The sequence below is a fragment of the Pongo pygmaeus genome, chromosome 5, assembly GCF_028885625.2.
Source record: "Pongo pygmaeus isolate AG05252 chromosome 5, NHGRI_mPonPyg2-v2.0_pri, whole genome shotgun sequence".
Classification (NCBI taxonomy): domain Eukaryota; kingdom Metazoa; phylum Chordata; class Mammalia; order Primates; family Hominidae; genus Pongo; species Pongo pygmaeus.
The window spans coordinates 169,227,620-169,255,604 of record NC_072378.2 but is presented as its reverse complement, the minus strand read 5'-3'; the positions used below and the strand labels follow the sequence as shown (position 1 = coordinate 169,255,604).

The following is a 27,985-nucleotide window of genomic DNA, read 5'->3' as shown; positions in this document are numbered from 1 at the left end:
TGACTTTCATGTTTATAAATAAAATTTAAGTTTTTTGATCTGAGAATATATAAAATCAGGGGAGGAAATAGAGAAGCCATCTACATTTTTTGCAATCTCATGCTTCAGTCAGCATGAAGACTGAGAGGGGACATGCAGGCATTTCGTGTGGCCGTCCAGGTCCCGTCAGTGTCAGGGAGCACGAGCCACAGTTACTGAGCACTGCCCAAAGCGAAGGGAGGAAGCGACTCAGTCCCCTGGTGGTTTTCCTGGGTTGACTGCCGGCGTCCCTGAACCACCTGGGATGGGACAACAGAAAACCTGACCCTGGGGCTCATCTCTGCTGCTGAGGACTCCGGGGATGTGGTCAGCAGCCCTCTCCTCTAAAGGGCCTTTTTATCTGCACCAAAACACCTGCTTCTGCAGGGGTCACCCCACTCCCCCACATTCCAGCAGGGGTCACCCCACTCCCCAGATTCCAGCAGCAGTCACCCCACTCCCCAGATTCCAGCAGGGGTCACCCCACTCCCCCAGATTCCAGCAGGGGTCACCCCACTCCCCCACATCCCAGCAGGGGTCATCCCACTCCCCAGATTCCAGCAGGGGTCATCCCACTCCCCAGATTCCAGCAGGGGTCACCCCACTCCCCCACATCCCAGCAGGGGTCATCCCACTCCCCAGATTCCAGCAGGGGTCACCCCACTCCCCCACATTCCAGCAGGGGTCACTCTGCTCCCCAGATTCCAGCAGGGGTCACCTCACTCCCCAGATTCCAGCAGTGGTCACCCCACTCCCCCACATTCCAGCAGGGTCACCCTGCCCCCCACATTCCAGCAGGGGTCACCCCACTCCCCCGGATTCCAGCAGCGGTCACCCCACTACCCAGATTCCAGCAGGGGTCACCCCGCTCCCCAGATTCCAGCAGGGGTCACCCAGCTCCCCTAGATTCCAGCAGCGGTCACCCCACTCCCCCACATCCCAGCAGGGGTCGTCCCACTCCCCAGATTCCAGCAGACGTCACCCCACTCCCCCACATTCCAGCAGGGTTCACTCTGCTCCCCAGATTCCAGCAGGGGTCACCTCACTCCCCAGATTCCAGCAGTGGTCATCCCACTCCCCCACATTCCAGCAGGGTCACCCCGCCCCCCCACATTCCAGCAGGGGTCACCCCACTCCCCCGGATTCCAGCAGCGGTCACCCCACTACCCAGATTCCAGCAGGGGTCACCCCGCTCCCCAGATTCCAGCAGGGGTCACCCCGCTCCCCAGATTCCAGCAGGGGTCACCCAGCTCCCCCAGATTCCAGCAGCGGTCACCCCACTACCCCACATCCCAGCAGGGGTCATCCCACTCCCCAGATTCCAGCAGGGGTCACCCCACTCCCCCACATTCCAGCAGGGGTCACTCTGCTCCCCAGATTCCAGCAGGGGTCACCTCACTCCCCAGATTCCAGCAGTGGTCACCCCACTCCCCCACATTCCAGCAGGGTCACCCCACCCCCACATTCCAGCAGGGGTCACCCCACTCCCCCGGATTCCAGCAGCGGTCACCCCACTACCCAGATTCCAGCAGGGGTCACCCCGCTCCCCAGATTCCAGCAGGGGTCACCCAGCTCCCCCAGATTCCAACAGCGGTCACCCCACTCCCCCACATCCCAGCAGGGGTCATCCCACTCCCCAGATTCCAGCAGGGGTCACCCCACTCCCCCACATTCCAGCAGGGTCACCCCGCCCCCCACATTCCAGCAGGGGTCACTCCACTCCCCCGGTTTTCAGCAGCGGTCACCCCACTACCCAGATTCCAGCAGGGGTCACCCCGCTCCCCAGATTCCAGCAGGGGTCACCCCACATCCCAGATTCCAGCAGCTGTCACCCTACTCCCCGGATTACAGCAGCGGTCACTCCACTCCCCCACATTCCAGCAGGGGTCACCTCACTTCCCCACATTCCAGCAGTGGTCACCCCATTCCCCTAGATTCCAGCAGAGCTCACCCCACTCCGCCAGATTCCAGCAGAGCTCACCCCACTCCCCAGATTCCAGGGTGAGGAAGTGCCTCTGGGCTTCCCTGCCATGTCACACAGGTGGGCTTGGGAAGGCTGAGAAACTGTCCCCAGGTGCCCCTCTGAGGGCAGGGGAGGTGAACTCCAGGCCAGACCCTTTCCCCTTCGTACTGACGGAACTGCATCCATCCACCCTGTGGGCTCCAGCCGCCTGAGACTCCTCTGCACTCCTTAGATTGCAAGACTGGCCGTGGCAGGGAGGGTGTCCTCCCAGAGGACCGAGGGCACATGTCTCTCGGCCCCAGGGCAGCGATCCTGTGTTCTTAGGGGCTCCAGGCCTGTGAGAAGCCAACCAGCCACTCGGCCTCCTGGGGTGAGTCCTAGCGAAGAACAGAACGTGCTTCTTACATCCTGCAGAGCACTGTATTAGGATGGACACTGCTCTCTCTAAATAGGACCAGCTTTCAGCTAAGCAAGTCTTCTCACAGCCTGCAGAGTGCTGTATTAGAACAGACACTGCTCCCTCTAAATAGGACCAGCTTTCAGCTAAGCAAGTCTTCTCACAGCCTGCAGAGTGCTGTATTAGGATGGACAGTGCTCTCTCTAAATAGGACCAGCTTTCAGCTAAGCAAGTCTTCTCACAGCCTGCAGAGTGCTGTATTAGGACAGACACTGCTCCCTATAAACAGGACCAGCTTTCAGCTAAGCAAGTGCTTCTCAAGCCTGCAGAGTGCTGTATTAGGATGAACACTGCTCTCCCTAGATAGGACCGGCTTACAGCTAAGAAATAGACAAGGCCTTTGGACCAGTCGGGGTCTCCTTGTCATGAGCCAGAATTCCGGCACTGTCCAGCTGAGCGAGGTGACCACGGGCTTGTCTCCCCTGCACGCTGAGAGCTGCCACCTTCATTTTCATTCTTGTCCTGACACTGGCAGGAGCCCCGACCCTGCCGCCCTGACCCTGCCAGGTTGTATACCCTAGGCTTCAGACACACACAACACCTGTCCTCTGCAGTCCTGCTGCCAGAACTCAGGGAATGCCTCTGCTCTATCCGACTTCACTGGGTCCCATCCCTGAGCCTCACTGTGGCCACAGGTTGGGGCCAAGCAGGACTTGTACGCACTCTTTGTTGGGGGCATTCTGGAGCAGGGACAGCACGGCCCAGGTCCACAGTACCCCCAGGGGTGGCACAGCCCAGGTCCACACTGCCCTTAGCTCCTCCCACCTCATCTCCCCTCTCTCCACACTGAGTCCGGGGGAGGCTTAGTGGAGAAGCAATTTGCACAGGAGGAATATCACCTATTTTCGATTTTCTTGAGTGCCCATGGTCAAATAATCCTCAAGACAACATGACTGGAAGTGGCAGGATCTCCTTCCTGCCTCATGCCAGGGAGGCCCTGGGTCACTGTGAGGCTGAGCTTCACCCGCTGGCCCACACGGGACATTCAGAGTCACAGGCACCGTGCCCTGGGACCCACCCACCTCCTTACCCGCCAGCTCCCGTCAGCCTCTGAGGGCACTGCTCCCAAGTACTCCTTCTTCGTCTCAGCCTTGAGCTGCATGGCCAGGCCAGGACCCCAAGCAGGCAAGACCTCCCTCACCTGGGATCAGGAGGGGCCCTGGCAGCCACAGGCTCCCCCACTGGTCCCTTGACCATCCTAGGATCTCGTGTTGAGATGGTCATGGATGGCTGCCCTGTGGGCCTGTGTTCCTCTGGAGTGAGGCCCCTCACCTCAACCCAGGGCTTGGAGTGTGGGGCCAGCCACGAGCACCAGCGCTGCCTGGAAACTCGGCAGAAAGCAAACTTTGGCCACACGGCAGAGCTGCCAGGCCAGAAACTCCAGGAGCAGGCACAGCCTGGGCCCATCAGGCCCTCCGAGTGAGGCTGGCCCATGTGAAAATTCGAGCCAGAATCCAGAGAGAACAGCCGGGCCCCTGTGCCGTGAAGCTGCATGGCTGCTGCATTATTCCTCATATGTCCCCAGGATCCCTGTCACTGCTCATGCGTCTCCCTCCCATCTTCCCCCGGCGGCGGCCCTGTGCCGTGAAGCTGCATCACTGCTGCGTTATTCCTCATGTGTCCCCAGGATCACTGTCACTGCGCATGCGTCTCCCTCCCATCTTCCCCCGGCGGCACCGCCTCTCTCCTGCCATCCTCACCTCCAGCTCAACCTCAGTTTTGCCACTTCGGTGTTTCTGTGGATGAAGAAACCAAACGCAATCCATTTGTTTTTGCTCAGTGAACCTTTATGTTATTTATGGACTTGGAGGAGGGTTTCGGAGGACTTTGTGGCACAGGCTTTTATGCTTCGCGGGTCTTTTTCTATCCTAGTGATTCTTTAAACAGTTGGGATTCCTGATTTGAGGTGCATCTGATAAAAGGAATGTTCTGAATTTACTGATTTCTGATTTGAGACCCTGATTCAATGGCAGGAGAAAAATGTCTGAGTACAGCTGTATCACTCTTGCTAAAGGGCCACACAATATTTTAATAGTTTCATAAATCTTTACAACATTTAACTGTTGTAGCTGCATATAGTGAAAAAGGTGCTGTAAAATAATTAGCATTTGTCCAAAAAATAATTAGAAGAAAAAATAATATACTTGTTTTTATATACATAAAATATCTCTGGAGGCCGGGCACGGTGGCTCCTGCCTGTAATCCCAGCACTTTGGGAGGCCGAGGTGAGCGGATCACAAGGTCAGGAGATTGAGACCATCCTGGCTAACACGTGTGAAACCCCATCTCTACTAAAAATACAAAACATTAGCTGGGCGTGGTGGCGGGTGCCTATAGCCCCAGCTACTCCGGAGGCTGAAGCAGGAGAATCGCTTGAACCTGGGAGGCGGAGGTTGCAGTGAGCCGAGATTGCGCCACTGCACTCCAGCCTGGGCGACAGAGCCAGACTCCATCTCAAAAATAAATAAATAAATAAATAAATACATAAATACATAAATAAATAATCTCTAGAAGCACACAGCCGTTATTCTTTAAATAGAGCTATACAAATTGGGGCCATTTACTTCCAAAGACCTCTTGATTTCTTTGAGAACATTTTATTAACTATTAGAAAATAGGAGAGAAAAGCCACTTGTAGATGAGGTGCAACAAAGGGCCATTTTACAGGATACTGTTCTCAACTCATGTGAGGCTCCAGTACAAATTAGCTGCCAAATTAAATGTACACTAAAGTACAACAGAGGAGCAGATTATTAAAAAACACAAGTATTAGACACCAGAAAGTACTTTTTCCTGAGGTTAAAAGTAATAAATATTTTTCCTGAATAGAGAAAGTTACACCAAAATATTGTCTATCAGAAGAGTTGTGAATAACTCAACATAAAGTCCAACTTTAAAAAGAAAAGTGAATCAGAGGAAAGGCTGGGCCCAGATGGGAGCTTCAGCCCCAAGGGCCTCTGCAGTCATCACCCAGGGAAGGGCCAGGGCAGGACGCAGAGGAACCTGACTTCCAGTCGGGATCCTGGCAGACGCAGGGACCTCCCACTCTTCCCAAGCTGGCCTGAAGCTGCTTGTCAGACTAAACCTACACCCTGTGGTCTTTTTCTTTAACATTTTATTTATTATCATGTTTTTAAATTTAGTATCATTTGAACACTTTCAGAATTCAATCTGAATCTTTTATTGAAAATTTTACAAATCTTGTGTTGCCTGTATCAAATTACTATTTTATCTCATCATGGATGTAAAATAAATGTCCTCAATACTATAAAAGGTGTTATAAATTTACGTGTTACAGAGTAAATGTAACATATTTTTCTCTGAAAAAAATTCACAAGTTTTTAATTGTTTTAAATTTTTAAATTTTTATTTTTTGTAGAGATGGTGGGGGGTCTCACTTTTGTTGCGCAGGTCGGTCTCAAACTCCTGGGCTCAAGTGATCCCCCTGCCTCAGCCTCCCACAGTGCTGGGATTACAAGCATGAGACACTACTCCCTGCCTACAAGTATTTTAAACAGATAAAATTCAGATTTATAATTTGATATTGCGGCTTGACTGCTGAAGTGACCACCTCTCATTGTTTTCGCGGCCATCTAGGAAGAGGCCTCAATTTTCGGTGCATTTCCTACTTCTCCTTAAGGTTGTTTGTTTTTACATTTTCTTTTAAATTTCTTTCACATTTCTTTCAATAGTATTGAAATATTTTACTTTAATAACTTTCACTTTTCAAGAAAAGATCTATGAAGGCTAAAGAAAAAGCCGTTTTGAGGTGGAGACAAACAGCAAGCCGGATTCTCTCCAAGGCACAAGCTCTCCAAGGTCAAACCGAGCCACTGCACACTGGCCCTGAATGATTTCTACCAGGAAGCACTTCAGAGACATTGGAGACCAAACGCAGCTGCCTCGTTGATCTCAGGATTTGGGAATTTAATTATTCTGGGTGATCCCTTCAAGTCCCTCAGCTATGTAGGGTCCTTAACTTAGTGCCAGGGAAATTCATGTGAAAAATTAAAAATTCAGTTAGCTTTGGCTTATGAAGTGTATTTTTTTCTGAAATCATTTAGGCTACTACTACAAACATGGAATTCCACCATTTCAGATGGAGGACAAGACTTTAGGCCTTGCAGAAAAATGCAGAAGTCATAGTTAAATTAATGTATATCATGTACTGAGATTCATGTGACTCCAAGATCATCCATCATTTATAACAGGGCCTTCCCCAAACCCAGATTCAGAAATCTCTGGGATGAGCATCCACAGTGAAGATGGGCGCATATTCATGTTCAGACCACAGAGAGGAAACTCCTAGAGCAGGGAGGAAATTCAGACGGCAGAGAGGAAATTCCTAGAGCAGGGAGGAAATTCAGACCGCAGAGAGGAAATTCCTAGAGAAGGCCACTGACCTACTCCTGCCTGTCGCAGGTATCACACAGACTTTAGTAATTAAAACCAAATTATAAATTTGCATGTTACAGAGCTTGTTAGGAAATAAATGGGAAGAAACAGATGTCTTCTTCCCCATGCTATGGGAAAGGACTCCTTCTACGCCAGACACAGCTGTGTCAGGTGGAACAGGAAGATGTCCACTCTGTCGGAACAGGCCGATGGCTGCAGTGTATGAGGCCTGGTCCCTACTTTAGAAGGCAGGGGTGGGCTGGGGGTCTCAAGATGGGCACCAGCTACTGCACATGGGCTGTGTCTACCCTCTTCTTTAACTTGAAACCTGTAGCTTCCTTCAAACACATAACTCCAACCAAGCTATATATGAAGATTCTTTGAATATTGTAATATTAAAAAATCTTGCGTGTAGGTTCAGCTTACAATATCTTAACCCACTTTGTACTCATGCCAGGAAGCAGCTCTTGGTCAGGGTGCACAGTTACAGAGGACAGACGAGATTAAAAGCCTGAAGCTATTTCCGAATACTGGAGAATGGGCTACAAACACCCTCTCTTGGCAAAAAGGCCTTTGTTTTCAACCTCTAATCCTGCCCCCAGCAATGTTAGGCTTCAAATCTTTGTGGGGGCGGGGGGGGGGGGGTGGTGAGGAAGAAAAGAAAGAAACAAAAGGAAAATCCCTACAGAAGAAATAAGAACCAACTTTGTCTCTCAGGAGACACGTGGAGTCGGCCCCCAACCCCAGGACGAAGGACAGGAGAGGCTTGTTATGTAGTGTGAACCCTGCCCTTTACTGTGCCTTCCTTGAACACCGGAGCAGCAGGGCACTCCCTGAGCATAAAGCTATCTACAGACCCCGCAGGTCAACATCAGCAGGGCTCTGAGAAGCACATACATCTCTAAACTGTGAGCAAGAAACAACTGCTCTCAGCAGCGCAGAACGTGAAGTGGACTTGGATACGTCTCCGAGAGCCAGCTTCTTGTCCTTGCCACATCCAAGGCACCACGCCATTTGCCACCAACCCCACCCCACTCTCCAGAACCCTTGACCATCTCTGCCCACCTTCTCCTATGCCCGACTTCCAGCCAAGTGTAAATAGGAATTCAAGGCCCCAAGAATTTTGATACTTTGGTATTTGGGGGAGAAACATGGGTAATGGAGACAAAGATGTAGGTTTACATCCTAGCTCTGCCACTTCCAAGCACAGACACCTTGGAAAGTTTTCTTGCCTGTAAAAGAGTCGGTTTAACCCCTACAATTTAGGCTGCTATGAGGAAGCCAGTGTTCGGTCCTGGCGAATGTGAGCCTGTGTCTGGCGCTTCTGCGTGGCCAAGTGGGGGGCCGCAATGCCCAGCCTGCTCTCTCCAGCTCTCCAGAGCATCCCCAAAGGCAAACCTTAATTTTCCTGTTCCCCAAATCCCCCCTGGGTCTCTCCTTCCCAGCCCTCCCTCAGGCTCAGGGATGTGTCTTTTCCTGTCTTCTCCTTCCACTAGCTCCTAAGCATCTGGTCCCACTCCCTCTGTAAACATCCTCAGGGAAGGACGCCAGAGAAATGTGTACATGTGGGGAGAATTCAGCCTGCGTTACCTCTTTCAGTGGCGTTGCATGTTTTAACATTTTAAATTCCTAAAATATTGACACCCGTACAGAAAAGTGCACAAAAGATAAATGTACACGTAATGAATTATTATCAACCAAAACCTGTGAAGACATTTTCCAGAGCAGGAAAAGGACTCCCCAGGTCAGCCCCCACCGCAATCACAAAATTAACCCCCTTACCCTCCACCGCACGCAAGCAACCACGGCCCTGCGTGCGTGGCCATCGCTCCCTGCTGCTCTTCATGGTTTGCCACCTCTGGACGCATCCCTCAGAGCTGGAGCTGAGTTTTCTGACCCTCAGCTGTGGGAGGATTTGTGGTTGGGGTGCCTCCATGTGGGGCTCCTCCATGACTCAGGAGGACATTAGCGCATGGCACCATTGAGGAAGGCACTGGACCTTTTCATCAGTGCTCACTGCTCTATAGGACGAACCGAGCGAACCACAACGTTCACCCAGTCAGACGCCAACGGACACAGATCTGTTTCCAGGCTTTGGTTCTCATGTGAACACTGCTGGGAACGCCCTCCCAGGTCTCCTCCCACACAGGTGAATGCATTTCTCCTGGGTTCCCTCCTGGAATGGAAGAGCTGGGATCTTAATCACCCACAAGCAAAGGGGCAAACTGATGTTGCAAAGGGCAGTACCAGTTCCCACCACACCCGCAGCTCTGTCCTCACCAGCAAGTCATAGAATCACGGTTTTTCATTTCTGCCAGAGCAGTGGGTGTGGGGGCGGGGGGGGGGTGGTTGCACTGTGACTTTAATTTGCATTTCCGACCAGTGGGTGTGGAGGGGAGCTGCACTGTGACTTTAATTGTGACTGTAATTTGCAGTTCCCTGGGACTGAAGATCCTAGGCACCTTTTCCTGCCTTTACTGGTCATCAGGATTTTTTCCTTTATAAATAAAATGCTGCCTGCTTGAGACTTTTGGCCATTTTTCTGCTAGATTGTCTCATTATATTATCTGATTAATAGGAATTTATGGATTAATAGGAATTTAGATATTTTGCATTCATGGCTTTAAGAATACATGATTATGAAATAAAGGAATCCATTTCCTATTAAAGATCTTTCTGAGATAACTGAAGAGCTAGGAGGCTTTGGGGCAAGGGCTTTCTCTGCTCTCCAGGAATCATGCCAGTCAGTGGACCCCCGTTTCCCTCCACTGTGGCTGGCCTCAAGTTACGTTTGCATGTATTATTCATAAGCACACACACATGCACTTTCTGAAAAACAGCTCCTATCTACGGCTCGTTTTAAATCTCATTGTCTGATTTTCAAATTTTTATAGAGTCGACTTCTATGGTAACCTCGGTATAAACTTGAGGGCAAAAAACATTTATTAAATACTGAAATTTACCCAATTTTAGTAAACTCGATGAAAAGTACTCCCGCCACGTACAGACAGTGGGTACTGCAGATTAGCCATTCTGTGTATGAGCTGATTTCTCCGTGAACCCCCAAGGGTGTGCCCAGAGGTCCAGCTCCCTGGAGTCTACAGATGAAGACACTGCCCAGCTGTGGCCCACGCTGTTGACCACGATCTCACAAGTGATGCCCACTTCTCTGCTTCTCTGCATTATTTAACTTCCCTGCTTCTCTGCATTATTTAACTTTCAGGAAGAATTTAACTTTCAGGAAGAAGTTAAATTCCAGTATGAAAAGATTTATGATAAATTCTCTGTGTTTGGGGGGTATGTATACTCAACACCTCTCGCCTCCATAATTCTCCCTTCAATTTCAAAATTCTCTCCACAATTTGCCATGACTCCATAAAGTTTCCAAAGTGACCCTGGCATGGACACTGGCTCCGCCGTGCCCACATGTGTGTGGAGGGGAAGCCTGGAACACAGCCGGGGATTAAGAGAGTTTTTCCATAACTCTGTAGACCTGTGGAATATACTAGCTGCACCGACCAGGTGAACCAGGGGTAGAAGGACGCTTGCCCTGCCAGCACCAAGGGTGCAGCCAGCGGAACCCTGCCCCAACATGGAAACACTGCCCCCATCACAGACAGCACCGTCTTCTCAAGGAAACTGCCCCTCGGCGTCGAAGCTTTTCATCTCGCATGCCTGGCTTCCTGCCCAGAGCATGGGCCGCCCAATAAACACCAGACTTCCATATGCAAAAGGCCGTCTACTTTCTTCCCCAGTCCATTCCTTGGACCAAACATTCCACGTAGGCAATTAGAAAAAAGGAATATTTCTATACAGTGAAACGATACTGAGACCTAGTTGGAAGCAACAACATAAGTAGATGGTACACTGATTTGATTCCAGAAACAAGCCACTATTTGTAGATCGCACAAAATTCAGCCAATTTTGCACATGTTTTCTAAGAAAGTTCTTTGGGACACTCCTTAATTATCAGATGATATCACTAAAGCAACAGAAATAGACCCACTGCTTTCCCCTTCGTAAAACAAGGCTCACCTCAAAATGCTGCTTGTGGATGAAGGAAATAGGACGTGAAAGTGTCTCTCAAAGTCAAAGAGGGACACACACAGACCCAGTTAATCTTGGTGATGTTTTTCTGTTTCATTTCCTCCATGAGTTTGCAACAGAACTATTAGGTATACATGTTAGCTTAACTAAAGATATATTTCCAGCACTATTTAGGCTCTGGCGAAAAAGTTTTTACAAATAAACGTATTTTAATTCCACATCGTGCATCCCCATGGCCAGTCACTGGAAACATTAGGCCTTATGTCATCGCTGACTGTGGACACCCTCATTCTCCTGGAACCCACAGAGGTCATGAGTTCTGGCCAGAGCCATGGCTCAGGAAGCTTGAAAAACAACTGAATAATAAACAGAATTCCAGATTAAAAGATACCTGTCCCTTAAACAGAAAAATAAATCTAAAGGTAAACTCTAAATGCAAATGTTTCAAGATTGTACATGAGAAACAGGGAGAGACATTTTGTAGTTTATTATTGCTTTATAATGATGTGTTTTGACTATCTTAATACATATGATCCAGGAATCTGGAGGGCTAGATCATGGCATTTCTTCATAGATGGTCTGATAAGTCTCCCCCACAAATTAATCAAACTTGGGCTGCAGATTATTTTCAAATAAAAATGATCTAAATCATTTACAGCACCATTGGCAAAAAAAAAATTATGGGAAAGAGAATATTTTACAGATTTTTAAACTTCTAATTTTATTACTTTTAGTACATCAGGCCCTCTTACAAGTAATAAAATAACACAAACCATTTTGAAATTGACTTATGAAGAAAGATCCATTTTTCTTTGAAAACATATGCATACAAAACCAGCAATTTTCACTTTTTTGGCCAAAGAAAACATTTGGCCATTTCCACTGGTGACTCCGAGTCCTTGTGGTTATTTTAAACACTTAAGGGACCTGAATCATCATAACCCATCATGATCAGACGCAGTGCTATCTTCCTTTAGTAAGCTGGCCTCCAGCCATATGCATACATTCACATAGCTTCGCCCTTCCCCTCTTAAAAACAAGGGCTCCCTAAAACGTAGGCTTTGTCAGTGACGAGATCTCTTCCCATTGTGGCTCACAATGCCGGCCAAACTGGATTTCCCTCTGAATGATGAGTAAACCCAGGGAAGATGATGAGAAGAAATGGCAAACCAATTCCCTTCAAGCCTTCCACTTGGAAAGGCACGTCAGACCTACCCGGGCACCGGGGCGTCTTGTGGGCCACGGCGGTGCCGCTGATGGGCCTCCCGTTGGGCGTGACGCACCAGCAGTATCCCGTGTAGCTGTGACACTGGACCTGCGAGAGAGCACAGGACGGGTAAGCCCTCCCGGGCCCGTGGCGCAGCACCTCATGGCTGCGAGGCCCACTCTGCTTTCTGCGGCAGTGGCTCAGACAGGGTCCTGGGATACCCGGAGCTACTTCTGTGGCTGCATTTCAGTCCTCGGTATAGAAAGTGTGCAGGTCTTGACCCCAGGGTTTTAGAGATAAAAGGGGCCCAAATCAGCACTTTACTGACTGCTAGTGTGTGCTGGACACCTTACCTGTGAAGTCACTAATCCTCACCACCTTCCAGATGGAGCCCTAGCCCTCATCTTATGAATGGGGAAACTGAGGCCCGGGAAGGTCAGGAGCTCCCCACTGTAGAGCCAGGAGAGCAACCTTGGCCTCTTTAGTGTTCACTCTGCAGCCTGCACCGCCCGCTCCCCCTGCAACCACAGCCAGAACAGCCTGTTCCTTCAGCTCCAGTTCCTCTCTCTCTTGTTCTCTCCCTCATTGTCTCTCAAAGGCCAAACGATGATGTAAACACACAGAACTAACATCATCACCCAATGGGCCCCAGGCATGTCAAAGGGCAGAACCCGTGCTGTTTTTTCTGTTCTTTCTGCTGCTGTGCCAGTTAGCATTGTATGTTAGTACTTTGTTTTTCCTTAATAAGGAGTTAACAGCATTGACACACTCAAAACGGAGAGCTGGCTGACTTTCTCAACAGTGCCTTTGGCTGACAACATGAATTTGACTTGGCTCAGCTCCATGTCTGTGGGCCCGTCAGGTTGGAATGAATGATCCAGGAGCTCACTCTTGGCACAGACACAACTTTTAGTGTGTGCTCCCCGTAATGAAAATCAAACTAAAATTAAATTCTAAGCTGCAAGCCAGGTTAGCATGGTCTAATTGGCCTCACTAAGGAAGCTTCCTGTGCTAAATTCATAGTAATGAAAGTGTGAATGACAGCAGCAATGATATAAATGCCTGCACCAACTAAGAAATAAACACACACCTTCATTTATGTGTCTATTTAGGCCAAGTAGGCTCATTATGAATTAACTTCTAAAATGCAGAAGGCTGATTTCCCCAGAGAACAAACCCGCTGCTTCTTCTGTTCGGCTCCCCCTCACCTGCCTTCTCCCCACACCCGCTCCACATCTCCCTCCCTAATTGCGCAGGTGCAGAACCTCCCAAGCAAGGCTGGTAACCTGACTGTAGGTGCCGTCGTCATTGCACTCAGGAATGAACACTTGCTGAAACTCCTTCCGGGCTTGCTCCTGGGTATACTTCCTTTCAGCCACACACCTGGACACATCTGTAGGGAAGAACAGGGCAGAGGAGCGGTTATGCAACGGGAAGAAGATAGAACAGATAGGAACATTGAAAGATGTGAAGGCATGAGTCAGGCAGGAGTGCTGAGGACCTGGAGGCTGGAAGGGGCTTCGTAGGCAGCTGAGCTCTCAGCAAAGGGAGCCTCAGAAGAAGGGCAGGTGCCTGTCACATGCAGGCCTGGTCCTATCTGATGCGAGGCCCAGGGGCGGGAAGGGCAGGACCATTCTCCACATTGAGTGAGTAAGAACACTGAGGCCCAGGAAGGCCTCCTAGCTTATCCCTGGGGAAACAGGTGGCCCCTGCTTCCTGAAAATGGGGAAAACGCCAGCTGTCTGGTGGGACGCAGGTAGGCTGTCCTCAGATTCAAGGATGTCCACCTGAACACACCAGGATCAAGTCCAGGGGCAAAGGGTGGGCAGGGCTAGATGCCACCGTTAAAAACAGACCAAAGGGAACTGACCGAGGGGACGCACGGGGTGGGACTTCCAACCACAGCTGCAGCCCAGGGCACAGTCCCACTGAGACCAGCCTGAGAGGAGAGTGTGGCTCATCCCTTTTCTCTGTTTCCTGTCCTGCCTCTTCCATCTTCACATGGAAATCTGACTGTCAGGTGGATAAAAGGGTCAGGTCTTGTTAGAAAGCCTCGTCCTCTGCCCCAGATGCTCCACATCCCACTGTCCCAACAACACAGATTTCACAGAAGGCGCAATGTCACTGCTACTACTTAAGAAGACACCCCAAGGATGAGCAAAACTGGAAAAGTCTTTAGACTTCCAGGCATACTGAGCTCACTGTGGAAAAAAACTAATTCGGAAATACAGAGACATGAAAGGCAGTAATGCAGGATCCGTGTGTGCCACGAGCAGGCCTTGTTTCTCCCTAACCTGCACAATCAGGGCCGGGTTAAGACACGTGAGGACCAAAAAGTCGGTTGCTTACTGAAGCTACTCTCAGCCTTCCAGCCTAGGGAGTGAAAGCTGTTGAGCCCAGCACCAACCAGGCCCATCTTTCGGTGCCCCCAGGGGGAAAAGGCTTGTCCTAAGAACAGCCTCCCACCACAGGAGAGGACGTCATGTTGGCTGCCATGGGCCGCCTACCCGGAAGCAGAACACACGTGCATGCTTTACTTCTTGGGACCATCACACGATATAGCTCATTTGAATTTTAAAACTTGAAAAAATGGCTTTCCTTTTTTTAAAAAAGTATTTCCAGATTTCAATCACAAGTGCCTACATCTTGAGAGAGCACAAAGGCCATCTCGACTCCAAGGACTCTTCTTCAAATGTTGTTCATTTCCGTCTTCAGATGGTGACTTTTTGACTCCCTGGTAGTTAAAGTGCTGGCTATGGCAAAATGCGGTCCGATTACCAGCCCTGGGCTCCCCCCGTCACAGCGGGCTCCTGCAGGCTCTGCCTCTAACAATGCTCCAGGGCCTCTCTGGCTTTTGCAGAACCACCGGCCACATGCTGCATGGAGCATTACGGGCCTACACATCTGAGCAAACGCTCCTCCATCCATCCCAGCTTCGTGCCTTCAGCTTTATTCTAAAGTCTGGCCTGGCCAGCCAGCACTCAGCAACATGTGGTTTTAATGCAGTCTGTGTTTCAGCTGAGGAGAAATCACTGCTTTGCTGGACTTCTGTCCTCGTTTTTTAGTATAACCTGTGGTTTTGACTGTCTAAAAAGGAAAAGTGATATTAGTTCCAGCTTGCGAGGTCTCCACGAGGTACAGATGGAGCTATAAATTAGGTCTAATATTTGAGCCATCACGGAACATGCCAAGAAAGCTAAGTTTTCCAAACTCCTGTGGGCTCCATTCTTGGCGTGGACTTCTTTTAAAGACTTCACATTTGCCACTGGTCAGATAGTTCTGAAATCTGCAGCTCTTGGGTTTAATAGAATATTAAATTCCAAGTTTACATCTAGCCTCTGGCAGACTATTTAGTCATAGGAAACAATTAAGACTTAGCATGAAATTACAAGGCCTGCATGAATCCTCACTCAAAATAAACCTGCAGTCATCTTATGAAGTAAAACTGCTACAGGGTTGCGGCTTATTCCACAGATTTGCTATTCCTTATTCTGGATATCTCGTGTTAAATCAGGTTCAAGATCTTTACTACAGAGAAGTGCCTGAACAGCATCCGACGAGGTCCATTCTACCGAGAGGCACAAAATTGCCAGAGAATGAGGGCTCAGAAATAGTCATGGCCCCCGTGTGTTCTCAATATCACTCTAAGCCATTATATGCTTGATACAGACACATCTTAGACTGAATTAAATGCCCCTCTTTATAAAAATCAAAATATTAAACACACCCTCAAAATTAAACTATTTCCAACTTTCCAACTTTTTAATCGCTTTGAAAGAATGGAATAGGATGCTTCAACACTGTCCCCTGGAAAACTTATTACAGATGATGATAAATTTCTCTCCTTAACATATTTTTACTCTGTATGATTCTTTGGTTGAGTTAAAAATTAAGCAGAGCCCTAACTGTTTAACGGCCTTGTTGAGATTCCACTCTGAACACTTTATGTTTAACTGTTTGATTATTAAATCCCCAGAACATAAGCAACATAATTTTTTAAATTACTGTACGATGGCTGAGTGCGGTAGTTGATGCCTGTAATCCCAGCACTTTGGGAGGCTGAGGTGGGCGCATCACGAGGTCAGGAGATCAAGACCATCCTGGCTAACATGGTGAAACCCCTTCTCTACTAAAAATACAAAAAAAAAAAAAAAATTAGACGGGCGTAGGGGCAGGCGCCTGTGTTCCCAGCTACTCAGGAGGCTGAGGAAGGAGAATCACTTGAACCTGGGAGACAGAAGTTGCAGTGAGCCGAGATTGCGCCACTGCACTCCAGCCTGGGGACAGAGCAAGACTCTGTCTCAAAAAAAAACAATTACTGTATGACTACACATAACATAAAATTTACCATCTTATCCATTTTAAGGTGAACAATTCAGTGGCATTTAGCACATTCACAGTGTTGGGCAACTGCCACCTCGGCCTAGTTCCAGAACATTCTCCTCATTCCCAAAAGAAAACTCTGTGCCCATTAAGCTGCCATTCCCCATTTCCCCCTCACCTCAACCCCTAGAACTATCCATCTACCTTCTGTCTCTACAAATTTGCCTATTCTGGGCATTTCCTGTCAATGTAATCACACACGAGGTATCCTTCTGTGCCTGGCTTCCTCTACTTAGCGTGATGTTTTCATGGCTCATGTATGTGTGCTGATGTATGTCTACACCAGAGATGGTGCATCAGTGTAATCATACATGAGGTATCCTTCTGTGCCTGGTTTCCTCCACTTAGCGTGATGTTTTCATGGTTCATGTATGTGTGCTGATGTATGTCTACACCAGAGATGGTGCATCAGTGTAATCATACATGAGGTATTCTTCTGTGTCTGACTTCCTTCACTTGGCATGTTGATTTCAAGGTTCATGTACGTATGTTCATGCATGTCTACACCATCAATGTAATCACACACAAGGTATCCTTCTGTGTCTGGCTTCCTTCACTTAGCGTGATGTTGTCAAGGTTTATGTATGTTACAGCATGTTTCAGAGCTATGTTCCTTTTTATGGCTGAATAATATTCTATTGAATGGATGGACCATATTTTGTTTATTCATTCACTCGTGGATGAACACTTAGGATCTTTTGGCTATTGTAAATAATGCTGTTATAAACATTCAGATGTAAATTTTTGTTTGAACGCTTGTTTTCAAGTCTTTTGGGTAAAAAGTAGAAATGATGGAGTAGAAATGATGGTTCACATGGCAGTTCTGCATTTAACTTACGGAGGAAGTGCCTGCTGTCTGCCACAGTGCTAAACCGCTGTATGTCCAGCCAATGATGGAGTAGAAATGATGGTTCACATGGCAGTTCTGCATTTAACTTAGGGAGGGAATGCCTGCTGTCTGCCACAGTGCTAAACCGCTGTATGTCCAGCCAACAGAGACAAGCGTTTTGATTCCCCCATCCACTCAGAATTTATTTTGTCTTCGTTAAATTGTTGTAACCATCTGACTTGGATGAAATGGTTTCATAGTACTTTCGCTCATAGTATTATATTACTATAATCAATATCTACCTCAAAGAAAAACATCTTAGCTGGAAATTATAATATTAACACTTTAAATAAAATTGTCAATCTCCTTCTAATTGAAGAATTTAGTCACTTTTTACTGGACCAAATAAAAACTTTCTGATGTGAATTTTGTCATATATTTTTAGAAAATGTTTGCTCTTACCTGCAGAGCCGGGACTTTGTAAATAAAGAATTCATCACTGCTTAGCAAGGCATCACTAACAACAGGTTTTGTTTTGCTTTAGAGACAGGGTCTCTGTCAGCCAGGCTGGAGGGCAGTGGTGCCATCACAGCTCACTGCAGCCTCAACCTCCTGAGCTCAAGGAATCCTCTCACCTCAGCCTCCCCAGTAGCTGGGAAGACAGGCGCCACCATGACTGGCTAATTTTTTAATTTTTGTAGAGATGGGGTATTGATTTGTTGCCCAGGCTTGTTTTGAACTCCTGGTGTCAAGCAATCCTCCTGCCTCCCAGAATGCTGGGATTACAGGCATGAGCCCCCACGCCCAGCCCTAACAGAAATATTTTGATGAATTTTTGGTTAATGATAGTTAATTTTGCAAGCAATTTATTTCTACCTGTTGGGCGATATTTCCTCTCTCTCAGTTACAAAACAAAATAGGCTCCAATCAGATTACAAGCTTGTTTACGTATCAAGATATGTCATGGAGACTGGGCACAGTGGCTTACGCCTGTAATCCCAGCACTTTGGGAGGCCAAGGCGGGTAGTTCACCTGAGGTCAGGAGTTCGAGACCAGCCTGGCCAACATGGTGAAACTCCATCTCTACTAAAAATACAAAAATTAGCCAGGCTTGGTGGTGGGCACCTGTAATCCCAGCTACTCAGGAGGCTGAGGCAGGAGAATCACCTGAACCTGGGAGGTGGAGGTTGCAGTGAGCTGAGATCGTGCTACCATACTCCAGCCTGGGTGACAAAGCGAGGCTCCGTCTTAAAAGAAAAAAAAAAGGTATGTCATGGAAACCATTACAATGTGATGCTCACTACACAGTAGAAATGAATAGCAGTGTTTTATAATGGTTACTTATGATGAGTGTTTTCTTTTAAACGGAAAGCAAATAATTCCCTACTTTGCTAGAATCTCTCAAAACAGGATTAGGCAAGAATCAGCAGAGACTGCTTTGCTGAACATTTTACAGAGAATTCTGGAGAGCAACAATTAAAAGGAACAGTTAAAAGGGATCTTTGAGAAAACTTTTCAAAACAGGGCCATGAAACAGTGATCTTCACAGGTGATGCTGAATTTGGTAGTCCTAAGCCCAGAGAGTTCCTCTCTCAGGGACTCCTTTCGGTAACAGAATAGAAGAACATAAACACACTAAGCTAGGCAAAAGTGAATCAAAGTAACTCTTCCTGTTGGTCTTCCAAGATGCTTTGGTCTACACCAGAGATGGTATCTCAAGACTGATGCTGCTCAGCTTCCTACTGCAATAGGCAGAGAACTCTGGGACACAGGTAAGGACTGTAGTGTCTCATTCATCGATATGGAAGGAGCAGCTAGCTGGATATGTTTCTGGTCAACAGATGCTCTGACTCTGGATCTCACAAGGTCACTGAATGGCTGTGATTATGGCCACCGCCATGTAAACTCTTCAGGTTCAGGCTCAGCTTGCACTGCCATCTCCCCATGACCCAGTGCAGGGCTGGCCGGGACGGGGCTGGTGTGGGAACGCCATGGGCTGAACGAGCAAATGGTAGCCAGGCAGAGGACACATATGGTGCCTTTGTAGTGGCCACGGCAATGATAGCCCTCAGAGTGGCATGGCTTTTATTGATTTTGGCATCAAATGAAGGCAGACACTGTGTTTTAAAAGTTGTAGTATTTTACCCACCCGTAATTTTGAAGGCCAGAGTCAGAAAAACTAAGAATGCCGTGCTGCAACACTCTCCAGCAGAACTGAAGTATTCTTTTCCATCCTGATATCTTAATGTAGATGAAGTGCTGTGATAAGCGCCCCCAACCCCAGTGATCTGCAGCCCTTGGCCAGCAAAAGCAGCACAATGCATCCCCACAGCAACAGACTAGTGCATCTGTCCAACCTTCCCTCAACCATGACCAGAACGACACTATTTCAGAGCTAACGGGGACAGGAACGACATTTTCATCCCCACAGCAACAGACTAGTGCATCCGTCCAACCTTCCCTCAACCATGACCGGAACGACACTATTTCAGAGCTAACGGGGACAGGAACAACATTTTCATCCCCGCAGCAATAGACTAGCGCATCCGTCCAACCTTCCCTCAACCATGATCAGAACGACACTATTTCAGAGCTAAGGGAGACAGGAACAACATTTTCGTTTTACATAAGTATTCTCTTTTTAAATGCATAAAGGCAAAAACAAAATTATATAGGAAATCCCTAAATATATAACTGAGATTGCCAAATTGTAAAGAGAAAAGTTAAGAGAAACTGCAAACTATTGCAAGACTATATTACAGTATTCAGACAGCCTTTATAATATTTATACAAGAAACCACAGATCATGCCCATCTCTATGAAAATTAATAACAGTGATTTTCAACAGATCGAAATGGATGATTGTGTAAATGGTCACTAAATCCTTTGCAGGAAGGCTGACTAGAACCTTCCAGAGGGCAGAAGCTCCCTAGGCTGTGCGGAGAGGCCCCTGCTCTGCTGATGAGCTGGTGCCTTCGGTTTGGTGGTGCCGCTAAAGCAAACCGAGGAGAGGCCCTTTGGATGTGCAATGTTCTAGGAACGTCCGGCTGTGTTTCTGATCACGGCTGCACATGAGACTGAAGGCCCTGAACCTCCTGTTATGTCTACCCCAGCCTGTGAGGAAGGGTGCTCCCAAACATCAGACGTGTTAAAATACCGTAAGTGAGTTAAGGTAAACATACTCTGGGTAGAGTTTCTGCAAGACACAAGCACAAATCTGATTGAAGTTGCTTCTGATAACCGTGTCTGTGGAAAGAAGGAAATCCAACCTGGAAAGGGTGGAGCCAGGGATAAGCACCTGGCCCAGGAGCCCAGGGCACAGAAAGAATCACGGACACTCATGCTCACTCACACATGCATGCACGCACATGAACATGCACGTATACACACTCTCACTCACACATGCATGCATACACACACATGCACACACATGCACACATACACACACGTATACTCACACATGCACACACGCATGCTCACACATGCACACATACACACACGTTCACACACATGTTCACACATGCATGCATACATGTATGCTCACACATGCATGCATACATGTATGCTCACACATGCATGCATACACACTCACACACATTCACATGCACACATACACACACATGCTCACACATGCATGCATACACAGGCACGCATGGGTACACACACGTACGCATACACACACATGCACGCATACACACACAGGCATGCTCACACATGCACTCATTCACACATGTATGCATGCATACACACATGCACGCATACACACACTCATGCTCACTCACATGCACACATACACACACTCATGCTCACTCACATGCACGCATACACACACTCACACATGCTCAGACACATGAACACATTCATACACAAGGAGACACACACGCGCATGCACACTCATGCACACATAAACATGCATTCATACACAAGCATACACATGCTTTCACACATGCACACATGCACATGAACAGTCGCATACATGCACACTCACACACATGCACACTCACACAAGCATAACACACATGCAAGCTCATGCATTCACACATTCACACACATGCACACTCTCCATACATACACACCCACACAAGCATACACACTCTCATACATGCACCCTCAGTCATACATGTACACACACATGAACACACATTCACACACATACATGCACACTGTCACATACATGCACACTCACACAAGCATACACATGCTCTCACACATCCACACTCATGCACATTTACACACATTCACACACATGCACACTCACACATATGTACACTCACAGGCACATGAATACACTCACATTCACACTCACAGTCACACATGCACACTCATGCACACATTCACACACAAGCATACACGCAATCACGCATGCACACTCAAGGCACATGAACATTCACACTCATGCACACACACCTCACGCATACACACATGCAACAGAAACGCCCTCTCACACATTCACATTTTCACACTCACACCCCCGCACAGATTTCCTTCGTGGAAATGCCCGTCTCTCGGAGGAAAATGGAACAGGTCAATGCTGCCTAATAGCCGGGCGACACTCCGGCCCCGGGCGCTTGTGCGGGGGTGAAGGAGCCTCATGGGGACGTCGCGACTCCCGCTTCCTCCAAGGCGAGGCCGTGGAATTCCGAGGAACGGGCAGGTGCGGAGCTCTCTGGCCTGTTTCTAGGCCACTGAGTACGAGGAAGAGCTCGACAGAAACACTCATGTGATGGGAAAACCTCCAGAGAGAAAGAATTCTTTGGGTTTCTCTGAGCCGGCTTCTTGTTCTAGAGACGGGAGGCCAGAGCGCCCTGGCCCGGGCTCGCGCTGCGGCGCCCTCAGCTTGTGGCCCTGAGAGTCTGGAGCTGGGCTGGGCATCGGGACACCTGCAGAGCCCGCCCTCCACTGCCCAGGCCCCTCCACCGCCCAGGCCCCTGCATTTCACCCCCACAGGGGGTTCCCACGTGCTGCCAGCGCCTCACCCGGCAGAGCCTGCCCAGCCCCAGCTGAGGAAAAGGCAGGGTCCTCCTCCCTACAGGTGCTGAGAAGAAGCCGCGGGCCGCAGGGGCTAATGCTGTGCTTTCAGGAAAACTGCAACAGAAGGAGCAGAGCGCGTGGACGGAGCCCCACGGGGAGGCCTGGTTCCTCTGGAGTGTGAGACGCCCACGGCTCCGGCTTCTTAGGCAGCGCCTGGCCTCGGAGCCCGAGAGCTCTCGCTGCTGATTCAAAGGATGGTAAAGCTGCTCCCCCGGCAGGGGCAGCCCCTCAGGTCCACGCTGGGAAGTGGAAGGAGCCGCACCTCGACCCACATCAGGCGTGAAGCCACCTGGCTTTCCTCCCGGAGACACTCCTGCCCGCTGTTCCTCTCTGGAAGCATCAGGAGCAGGCGTGAGGAGGCTTGAGAAGACCTGGGAAGGTGCCACCCCAAACGCCTGCTGGGCCTCACAGCCAGGCCACGGCGCCGCCGGCCACAGGGGCAGAGTGATCCCCACCCCACCCCAGCTCTGCAAAAGCTGCAGAGAATGCTGGAGAGACAGCCGCAGACAGGCCTCAGGGCCAGGCCTCACAGCCGACTGTCTGGGGCAATCTTGAAGAAAGGAGCTTTTCCCGGGAAGTGCTGACACGAAACGCCTTGTCATGGCGCAGAGAACTTGGATGAGCGGCCCCAAAACCGACAGTTAGATTCCTGTTACAATCGCCACCTGGCCTTGGGAGGAAACTTCTGAGTGTATCACTCCAGGGGTTCACCAGCGGAAAGAACAGTCTCTAAACCTCATCGTGGCAGTAACCTTTTTTTTTTTTTTAGACGGAGTGTCACTGTTGTCGCCAAGCTGGAGGGCAATGTCACGATCTCGGTTCACTGCAACCTCCACCTCCCGGGTTCAAGGGATTCCTCTGCCTCAGCCTCCTGAGTAGCTGGAATTACAGGCACCCGCCACTACGACTGGCTATTGTGTGTGTGTGTGTGTGTGTGTGTTTTTAGTAGAGACGGGGTTTCACTATGTTGGCCAGGCTGGTCTCCTGACCTCATGATCTGCCCGCCTAATAATCTTAATAACAGCATGTGTGTTCATCTTGTGGAGATTCGAATCTGATTGTGATACCTGTGGACTTCTTGCGCCGTGGGCCTCATGTGTGCCAGATGCTGGCTGAGTCCCACCCGCTTTGCTGAGGGCTGCTGAGGTCATTGTGCAGCCTCGGAGACGGATGCCCAGAGTGACGGGTGGATGTTAGAGCCTTTGTCACCAAGTTCCCTTCACTTGGACTCGCCTGTTCAGAAGCTCTTGGTCCTCAGATCTCCAAGGAAGCTGCTTTTGTCCAATATCTGTTTCCAGAAATCTCAAAATAGTTCCAAGTTCTCCTGGCATTTGACTTTTTTTTTTTTTTTTTGGCTTTTCTATGGAATGCCAGAGATTTTGTTGAAAAGAAAGACAGCCCTAAAAGTCTCAGATCAAAAGAAAAATATTAATGTGTGTGCAGAGTTCTGAAAACACAAACTCCACTAATTTCTATGAAAATATGAGAAAAATGCATCAGTGTAAACCACTGCAGTTCTATTCAAGGTCAACAGTTAGATCACAATGTGAAGTGTGCAAAACATTTAAATCGAATTTAATCGAACATGGACTAAACTATTTGTTGTTTCCAAATAGTACATCCAAAAGAGACAGGCCTATAGAACTATCACCCACCAAAAATGTAAAAATGCCCCCAAAATGCTAAAGACAGACGCAGGCTCATATGTGCTGAGGCGACACTGTGCTACACTAGCCAACACCCACTCCAGGAATCACGTCAAGAAAACCTGGAGGTTTCTTTGTATTACATGAATGATCTAAAGGGACAATCCTGTGCTCCCTCTTTTACCTTCAGGAAAGAAAATTCTCAACGTGGGTTTTGTTGTGGAATGTGCAATATTTATACTCTTAGAGGGAAACAGAAGCACAATTTGCTGAGTAGACACCAAGCCCCGTGTCTGTTCTCACCCGTCCTGGGCTCAGTGTTTTGCTCCTGCTCCCCGGGAGCCGCTACTGCTGCGTTTGCAGCACTGGGACAAGCTGGATGCTGGGATGAGTGTGTAAGTGACTAACAGTGTGACAGCCTAGAGGAAGGAGCAGGACCCTCAGGGCGAGGCCTAGGAAGGAGTCGGCCCCTCAGGGCAAGGCCCGTCTTCCGCCACAAGCCAGGATGCAGGTGCAAGGCTGCTTCTTTAGGAAAACTCCAACTGCAGACGGGAGGCAGGAGCCTCTTTTTAAAGGCAGCCCCCAGCAGGGAACAGACTTAACTGGAGGCAACACGTGGGCGGAAAGCAGATGGAGCCTCTCCGAGCCCAGCCCCACATCCAAATCTAGACTATCAGAGGACCATGACACCCAGTTATTTCAAGATCTATAATGCACGGTGAGCACTCTCCTCAGACTGATTTTAACGTTTGCTGCCTTGGCAGCTGCAGCACCACACACACGAGATTTTGAAGACTACAGGTGTCTGTGCATTCTTTCCAATAGAATCCTTTAGATTTAAGTGAGACCTACTTTGGTTAGGTACATTTTATTTTTGCCTACTTCTCCCTTATATTTGTTTGTGTGTCATAATTTATGGTATAAAACTTCTTCAGTAACATAAATGAGAATTCCTATTGAAATAATCATCCAGAAAAATTAGCTTAGATGCAGGTACAAGTAAACTAACAAGGATATTACCAAAAAGGACATCTGTGTTTAATTGACATTTGTTCTCCCTGTCCAAAGAGAATGTCACTGTGACCCTGCAGCTGGGTATGGCAAAGATCCGAAGTCACATGCTGGGGAGACACCTGAAAAGCCCATGAGCCAGAGAGGACCACAGGTGTCGAGCTTCCACCCAGAGAGATGGACCGACCATCCTCCCTCCTTTGTCTAAGAAATCCCTCACATGCTCATCTCAAAGGCTGCGGCTAAAGCGGAGGCTTCTTCGCAGCCTTTCAAGGGAATATCCGACTGGAGTTATCTAGGGAACACAGCAAGGAAAGGGAACATGAAATTCCAAGTTTAATGAGGTGCTGTGACCTCCCCACTTCTATAGCGCTTGTTTCCACAAGCTAAGACTTCATAGGCAATCACTGGTAAAAACTTCTCTGAAGAGTACATCATCTGATATTTAAATTTATTCTTAAATTCTTTCTCTGTTCTCAGCACAGATAGCTGAGATTTATAACTACAGCCAAGGCATCAAATCACACCTGAGTCTTTCTCCAGTGTGAGTCTCACACACATCGGTCAGACACGAAGGAAAGAAGAACATGCTTCCTTCAAGCCATGTACCTGGCTCCACGCCGACTTTCCATAACCCATGGCCATGCGGTTTCCCGGGCGAAGCATGCTGGAAATCACGTTATCCCTGGACAGTTGTCCAAGGCACCACTGTCCTTCCTAGCCAATGAAGCAAGACTTCTAGCAGTAGAGTATCAGCAGTGGAAGGAGGCAAAACGTGGAAGGAGACACACGGTTCTTGGTGGGTGACGTGTGTCCTTGAGCCTGAAAGATGCTTCTTAAAGGAGTAGCTGGTCTCCAAAGAAACAGACTGACTTGTTCTTTCTCAGATGCAGAGTAAACAAATTTGCAGCATTGGGGCAGGCTAGGGAAGCTGGGTGGGGTCAGCACTTTGGGGTCCTGTGCTTATGACCCCACGAAGTAGGCACCACCGGGCTCTGGAGAAGTCCCATGAGGGCCCCCTGTGCACCCTGCTGTGTGCCCCATGGCTGGCCCTTGTGTAGAGGGAGGTGTCCTGCCACCCCGTAGGGCCCCAGCCGTCCACCTCATAGGAGAGTCTGAAGACAGGCCGGGTGTTGGGAGCATCCGGGATCCTATTGAAAATCTCATGTGAAACCGTTTCCAGTGCTAGAAGCAGGCCAGTCAGTTCCCATCTGGAGGATGCTGCCAGGGACAAAGATTTTTACAGAGTCCCTGAGTTATGGGGCACCCAGTGCTGAACTGAATCAAATAAAGAGACGAGCTCCCTGAGAGGTTATCTGATGGAGAACAGCACGGACTCACTCGCAGCCTCAGCGCTCTTCAAGGAATCATTCAGTAAGAAGAAAACGCCAATTTACCGAATGTATTAATATCAAGTAAATGTCAGGACTTATTGAAAGAATCAGGTTGAAGCAAATTGATCATAAAGTTTTAGAATCACATAGAACCAAGCTGCTCAGTAAATATCAGTTGTCCACTTGAATAAACTAAGAGTTTGTGTGTGTTTATGTGAGTGTGTATATGTGTGTGTATTTGTGTGTGTGAGTGTCTCCCATTGTATGAATCTAAGATATTTCATCCAAGTTTTCACCAAGGGAATTAAAACTAAAATAATGTACAGTTTACTGAAACCTAAATGTCTACTAAGAAAAAAAAACCTGTAAGGACAAAATAGTGATATAGAACTGTAGAACTTCAGGTACATTCGATTCAACAAATTATTTTCCTTTTCCTTGAGATAAGAATAGATGCTTAGAGAAAAAAAATAAATCAGTCATTTACAAAACATCATTTATTTTAAATGGCATATTCTATTTTCCCTGCACCACAAAGAAAGCTGGAGCAGCTATTGCTGCTACTATAGTCAAAGTTTCAATGTGTGTTTTAATGTAAATAGTGCATAGAAGTATATAATTCAGTGAAAGAATGTCAAGTGCTTTCAATTTTAATCATGTTGTCTTTACTTTTGGGGACTTTTTATAGAAAGATATTTCACATCTGTGTTGTAAATAACTTTAAACTATTTTTTCTACACAATGAAATTTGTATATATATAGATCTTTCACTTTCACACATTTTCCAAGTGTTGTTGTTATCTATTTGGGTTAAAGTTAGATGGAGTCAGCTCCTCAGCACGCGGGTACACTGGAGGGTCAATGGGTACGTTCATCAGCAGCTATTATTTGGGCTAAAGTTAGTTGGAGTCAGTTCCTCAGTGTGCAGGTACACTGGAGGGTCAATGGGTACGTTCATCACCAGCTATTATTTGGGCTAAAGTTAGATGGAGTCAGCTCCTCAGTGTGCGGGTACACTGGAGAGTCAGTGTGTATATTCATCACCAGCTATTATTTGGGCTAAAGTTAGTTGGAGTCAGTTCCTCAGTGTGCAGGTACACTGGAGGGTCAATGGGTACGTTCATCACCAGCTATTATTTGGGCTAAAGTTAGTTGGAGTCAGTTCCTCAGTGTGCGGATACACTGGAGGGTCAATGGGTACGTTCATCACCAGCTATTATTTGGGCTAAAGTTAGATGGAGTCAGCTCCTCAGTGTGCGGGTACACTGGAGGGTCAGTGTGTACGTTCATCACCAGCTATTATTTGGGCTAAAGTTAGATGGAGTCAGCGTCTCAGCGCACTGGTACACTGGAGGGTCAATGTGTGGCATCATCACCAGATGTTAGCTGTTTCTAGAAGGGGCTGGCACTCCCTCAGGCCATAGAAAGTGGTTTTCCAGAGTCCCCGAGAGCTGTTTCAAACAGATGAGTGTCCAGAGCCCAGCTCTCTGAAATGGATCCTGAGGTCTGGGGTGGGTTCCATGAGCTGGCAGCGACCATCCCAGGCCACACGCTGTGGTTGCCAAACCTGTCCCACTAAGTTCATGTCAGCATTTTAAACTTTGTGTTTGGGATTCAGCTATGATACTGCCACTGCACTTCATTTATTTAAAGTATGAATCAAA

General features: G+C 48.1%; 1 protein-coding gene across 2 annotated transcripts in view; it reads right to left on the bottom strand.

Annotated features, from left to right (window-relative positions):
• The window catches only part of SMOC2 (SPARC related modular calcium binding 2), a 221,816-nt gene that overhangs the window by 124,276 nt on the left and 69,555 nt on the right, over window positions 1-27,985 (bottom strand). For both annotated transcript variants that reach the window (XM_054491950.2, XM_063666865.1), the window contains exons 3-4: window positions 13,374-13,480; window positions 12,096-12,195 (exon numbers count right to left, since the gene is read on the bottom strand). In XM_054491950.2, coding sequence (XP_054347925.1) covers window positions 12,096-12,195; window positions 13,374-13,480 — 207 coding nt within the window. The remainder of the gene's footprint in view (window positions 1-12,095; window positions 12,196-13,373; window positions 13,481-27,985) is intronic.